The following is a 6,241-nucleotide window of genomic DNA, read 5'->3' as shown; positions in this document are numbered from 1 at the left end:
AGGGGGAGATACGGACACACAAGGGGGGTTTGCTTTCACGACTCGTTTAAAAATTCGTTGACTTGGGGACGGACAGGAAATGGGAGGGAGGGATCATGGGATGCAAGCGCAAAGAGCGAGGAGAGCGGAGAGCACCCGCCCATGAAAGACGGAGCCAAAGCGTCACATGTTTGGAGTGCCAACGCTCCGTGGGAACACACAGGCACAACGGGGCGCACACAGGCGTAAACACAGGGGCGAGCACATGGGCAGGCCGGGGCAGGGACAAGACAGTAGGCGTGTGGCAGGGCCACCTCATCACAATCCCACCCACCCAACCCAATCCGATCGCCCCCTCCCCCTTCAAACACACACACGTCCAACCCCAACCCCAACCCCGCCCCACCTCATGTGCGCCAGCCACGACAGCGCCATGTCTGCGCCCCCCCCCTCATACACACACACACACACACACACACACACACACACACACACACACACACACACCGTCGCTTTGCTGCATCGCATATACTGTCTTTGCGCTATGTTTTCCTTGTGCTCTTTATAACACACACACACACACACACACACACACACACACACACACACACACACACACACACACACAAAACACGAAACACACACACGCCTCCCCCAAGCCCCCACCTAAACTCCCCTCTCCAGGCCCCCACCTCATGTGCGCCAGCCAGAACAGCGCCATGTCTGCGGCCGGCAGTAGCACCTCCTCATCGTGCACCAGCTGTAGCACCCAAAACCGCGCGTACCTGCGTGCGTGGGCGTTCAGGAAGGTGTGAAACATGCACGGAAGGACGACCCGCCCAAACGCGGCAATGTGTGTGCGCCCGAGTGTGTGTGCGCCCTCTTTCACCCAGTCATGCCAGGAACCCCATGCCATGCCAACTACCCCACCCCACAAGACGTCAGCCCCTTCCCCGTCCCCGCCCCCCTTTCGTTCGGCTCAGGCACATACACCCGCTCCCCCTCCCCCTCCCCCTCCCCTTCCCCCTCCCCTTCCGCCCAACACCCCACGCCCCGCCGCACCTGCTCCGCGCCCTGCGCATGGTGCCGCGCTGCCTGTACTCCGGCCTCAACAGCGAGTGCAGCAGGCCCCCCAGGCACTGGCTCAGAGGCAGCAGGTCCACAGACACCTGTGGAGCACACACACAGGGTGTGTGTGTGTGTGTGTGTGTGTGCGTGTTGGTGCGGGCGAGGCCACAGGCGGGGTCTGGTAAGGCTAGCACACACGAGTGTGGAATGAGTAGGGCTCACACCGTGTGGATGAGGTGGCTGCCGCGACGGAGACGGCGGGGGCGGGGGCGCCGTCCCTCCTGCATTGAGCCCGCCCTGTCAGCCCCCCTTCCAGGGACCCTGCCACTACCCCTGTAAGGCCCTCCCGCCTGCCCAGCCCCCTCCACCCTAGCCCTAGGTGCCCACCCACCCCCTACGTGCCCACTGCCCTCTCCCTGCCCAGCGCCCACGTGCCCGCTCTCCCCCGCTTCCTGCATTTCTTGGTTGGGCGACGATTCTTTGACTTGTGGGACCTCATTGCATTGGGCTCATTTATTGGGCTCATTCTATTGGGCTCGGGCACATAACCTTCCCCCCCCTCTCCTGCCCACCTCGGCTGCGCACTCGCTCCCATACGCCTCCTCATACGCCCGCACAGCCGGCGCCACAGCCGCCTGCTGCTGCTGCTGCTGCTGCCCTCCTGCGCCGCCGCCGCCGCCGCCGCCGCCGGCCGCCACTGCCGCCAGGTCTGCGTGTGATCCGGGCTGCGGCGGCGGCCAGTAGGGCTGCGGGGCGGCCTGAAACAGCCGCTGCCACAGCGCCTGCAGGGGATGCGGCAGTGCGGGGGGTGCGGGGGGCGCGTGGGGTGCGGGGGGTGTGGGGGGCGCGGGGGGTGCCGGGGCGCGTAGGCGCACAATACACACAAGCGGTTGCACACGCGGCCCTTGTGGTTGCGCGTCCTTTGCGCCGCGCACACATGCGGGCAAGTGCTCAACATTGGGACATTGCTCCACACATGCCCCCACCGGCCCCGCTCCCCTTGTGTTTCCCTAGCGACATACGAGACACACGCGCGGTGGCGGCAGCCTGAGCCTGGTGCGCCTCGCAGGCTGTCCCGAATACTCGATCACGAGACACGAGGATGCAACCATGGAAACCGTACTTACACACACACACACACGCACACACGTCACACGCACACACACCAGCTTGACACGCGTCTGGAAACGCTGCAACCGCCGCCCGCCACGTCCCCCATGCAGCCTCGACCCCGTTTAGTCGCAGTGCCACCGCTAACTCGCCCTCTTCCAATAGTGTTATTGTACTTAGTGGGCGGGATTTGGGAAGCGTGATACCTAGCTTGTCTGCTGCACGCCGCCTCTCTTATCGCCGTTGCCATTCACATGCCCGTGACACTTCCTCGCTGCCGCCCTATGCCCATGCTTCCACCTTTGCCTATAGGTGAGCTCGACTACGACCAGCGGGCGGGAATCCGGGAATTAGGCGTGCTGGGTAAACGTTGTTTAGCGCGCCCAGGGTGCGGAGCATGGACGCATACAGGTGCATCGCGGGGTCAGGCCGAATGGTCGCCCGTGGGGTTCCAGGCTTATCGCGGGTAAGTATGACTACCTGGGTCACGACAGTCACGCGACGCTCGGTAAAATGGTGGGTATCGGTAAGTAACTCCGTCGCGTCATTGGGCGGGCTTTCGTTTCGTTTTTTAACACACGTACACACACACACATACACACACACACACACACACACACACACACACACACACACACACACACACACACACACACACACACACACACACACACACACACGCAGACACGCCCGCACCTGTGTGCGGTGTGGCGGCGCGGGCGGCGGTGTGGCGTTCCTGAAGCTGAGTGTGGCTGTGATGAGCCCCGCCTCCGGCAGGCGGCTCACAGCCTCGTCCCAGTCAGCGGCGGACAGCACACCCGGCTCCTGCGTTGGGAGGGGGGAGGGAGGTAGGGCGGGAGGGAGGGGGCGACGGAGGGAGGGGGTTGGGGTGGAGGGGTCGGGGTGAGGAACGCGGCGCCACGGCCGGGTGCCACATCCGCTCCACCCTACCCTTGAACACACACACACACACACAAACACACGCACACACACACACTCTCTCTCTCTCTTTGCAACACAAACACAAACACACATATACACATATACACACACACCTGTCATTTTTGCCCCCGGACGGTTTGCTTTCCATGGAATGGTGCAAATGGAACTTCAACCCCGCCCACCCCCACCCCCGCCCGCCCCCACCCCCACCCTCATCCCACCCCTCCCTCCTCTCACCGGCGAGCAGGCTGCGTCCAGGTCGCGACTGTACGCGTCCGGCTGGCACCGGTGCAGGAACCACATCCACGCCACGTCCAGCGGCGGCTGCGGCAGTCGCAACAACACCCCGCCCGTCGACACACCACGAGCCCCGCCGCCGCCGCCGCCACCCCGGGCGCCCGCCAGCGTCGCCGCCTCCGCCTTGGCACCCGCCGCCACCACCGCCGCCGTCGCCGTCGCCATCCCATTCATCCCGCCCAGTGCTGCAACCGCCGCCGTCCAACTCTTTCCCGACGCCACGCCCGGCGGCCCGCCGCCGCCGCCGCCACTTCCGCTGCGGTTGCTCTGCTGCCGCTGCCGCTGGCTGCCCGTGCCGCCGCCGCCGCTGCCAGGGCCCTGCTTCGACCTCACGGAAGTGGAGCGCTGCCGCTGCGGGCCGGGGCTACTGCTGCCGCGAGTATAGCTCTGCTTGCGCGGATTGCTGCTACCGCCGCCGCCGCCGCCGCCGCCCGGCCCCTGCCCGTGTCCGTGCCCGTGTCCGTGGCGGCTGTGACTTCCCCCCGCCTCCGTGTGACTGGTCGTGAGTGCTCCCTCGTAGCAGCACACGCGCAGCAGCGGCAGCCAGTAGCGGCGGTAGCGCTCCGCAGCTGCAGCGGCGTAGGGTCCTTCATACAGGCCGCCTGTTGGAAGAAAGGGAAGGGGGTTTGCAGGGGGGTTGAGGGGGGACGGTTGCAAGGGGGTGGAGGAGGGTTGTCATGGTAGGGGCGTGGCGTGGCGTGGCGTGCGGGCCTTGGCACACAACGGACGCCGAGTACTGAAATCCCCGCCATCATGTGAAGCTCCGCGGCGCTGACTCGTCACCGCAACCCTGTCTACGACAGTCCTGGAGACTGTTAAGACTGTCACGAGTTATTGCTGGAGCCACGCACAGTCCCTCCTTAGCTCAAGCCGGCACAGGGCGCCACACACAGCAGGATAGCACTGAGCGCAACACCAACCGTGCGGGAAGGTGTCCACAGCGTGGAGGAGCTTCAGCAGCGCCAAGGCGTTGCCGAGCAGCCGGTCAGGCAGCTGCTCCTCAAACGCAGCAAGCAATAAGCTGGTGGCATCCACATCCTCCGCGCTGGGCAAACCGTCGCGAAGGTCCATATGCGTGCGGACTCCGTTTACGGCCTCCAGCACCCTGCCCCGCCATGCCTGAGCTGTTTGTATCCTAGCTTTGCCGCATGTAAATAGCAGTGCAGCATTCTTGTCGTGGTCAGGTAAGGACCGAGCAAAACAAATTTGCGAATTGTTTGGGGTCTCGATATAGTCGCAATCAGTGTTGTTCCCGGTAGGTTACGTACTAATAGTTCTCAAAGCAATGCATTTATTAAAGCAAAACTGCCCTTCGAGCCGTTCGCCCCGCGTCTAGGCTGGCGTGCTTGGCCCGAAACCTTGCGAGCTCGCAGTATATATTGTTATATGTAGATACAGTGTCCATTGCCCGAGTCTTTGGAGCTGCAACATGGTTACAGGCAATGTCTTGAGCGTGTAACCGGCGCGATCGCGATCGCGCAGCTAGGCCCTCCGTGCCCCCTCGAAACCGTGGTGACGCGTTCACCGAGTGGGAACGCGAGTGATATCGTAAGGGTGTGGAATTGGCGTTGTGACGCGTCGCTGGGGTATGATAAAGGTCGTAAGGCACGGCAAGGAAGGACGGGAAGGACATGCGGTACTAAGCGGCACGTGCATGCACGTGTCGCCCCCACTCCCAACTGACCCAAGTCGTCGCGCAGGTTCTTACCGGCCGTACCTACATCTTTGAGCAGGCCTGGCAAGAGAAACTGAACGTCAATGGGGGGGGCTGTGCGCGTTCAGGGGTACACGGTGGACGTTCGGGACGTTCGTTGCAGATGGGTGGGAGAGGACAGTTCGTGCGAGATATGTGCGGCAGGCACGGTAATTGATGGGGGCGCCTGAAAAGACAGATGAGCCAGTGTGGACCGGAGGAGGGAGCGATTGGAATTGCTGTTCGCGCGACTGAAGAGGGAGGGATAGGCGAAACAGGGGAAATCGGTAACGGTATGGAGGGTCGGAAAACTTGGTCGGGCGGGGAAAGTAGTGGGAGGAGTGGGAGAAGTGTCTGTGTGTTTCTGGGGAGGCGGGAACGTCGCCAGACGAGGCCGCATGGGCCGCGGGGGTGGGGGGATCGAGGCTACGACACGCACAATTCGGCCGTATTCGGCTCATTCCTAGAGTCAGCCCCAGCGTAGCTCAGTGATATTATGAATGGTTTATGATGAGCTCCAACTGAGAATTTCACATAGGCTGATTTTTCCGACTAACAACGGCTACCCCGGCTACAACGACATTTTCGAGTACTTGCAAGTCGAGCACTTCCAGATGCCTTCGCGCGACTGATTTTTGACTGCCTTGGGCTTCAAGCACAAAACAAGTATGTAGGCGGAAGCTTGCTCCATAAAATCTTGGATATAGTGAGATATGCCTCGGGCTTGACGTCTTGGACCGTGTACCCGGGGAGTCACCTGTTGTCCAGGCTTACCAAAAGCCGCGTGGCCCGCATCAACGATTCAAGCACCGATTCAGGTATTACAATTCTTAAGAGCATGAGCGGCAGCAGCAGCGTGCCTCCGGGCCCAACTCAATACCCGCAGGACTCGGCCGGGTACGGGGTACGGCCGGGTACGTGGAGGCAATGGGCTTGGGGCCATGTGGTCCGGGTCTGTGGTGGGGCATAGGGGTGGAGGAGGGCGAGCCGTGGCTCCCGCCAGCCACGGCTTCAGGTGTGGGCAGGTACGGTAGCAAGGACTTGCCGGTACTGATGCACTTCCTTGCTGCATTGGTCGCTGTGCCGGCCTGGCTTGCCTATGCAGCTGCCGGTGACAGCCCCAACGCTGGACCGGGCGCGCCAGCAGCATCT

General features: G+C 62.7%; 1 protein-coding gene across 1 annotated transcript; it reads right to left on the bottom strand.

The window, feature by feature from the left end:
* Nucleotides 1-673: 673 nt before the first annotated feature.
* CHLRE_52g761647v5 (uncharacterized protein) lies at nt 674-4,996 on the bottom strand (the record flags this gene model as incomplete). The annotated part of the gene is made up of 6 exons (XM_043073071.1): nt 4,317-4,996; nt 3,337-3,998; nt 2,854-2,982; nt 1,620-1,829; nt 1,042-1,148; nt 674-764 (listed from the first exon to the last, which is right to left on the bottom strand). Coding segments are annotated over exons 1-6 (1,350 nt in total), but the record flags the coding sequence as incomplete, so codon positions are not given.
* Nucleotides 4,997-6,241: the final 1,245 nt, after the last annotated feature.

Source organism: Chlamydomonas reinhardtii, assembly GCF_000002595.2.
Source record: "Chlamydomonas reinhardtii strain CC-503 cw92 mt+ unplaced genomic scaffold scaffold_52, whole genome shotgun sequence".
Classification (NCBI taxonomy): domain Eukaryota; kingdom Viridiplantae; phylum Chlorophyta; class Chlorophyceae; order Chlamydomonadales; family Chlamydomonadaceae; genus Chlamydomonas; species Chlamydomonas reinhardtii.
This window is presented reverse-complemented; position numbering and strand designations above follow the sequence as displayed.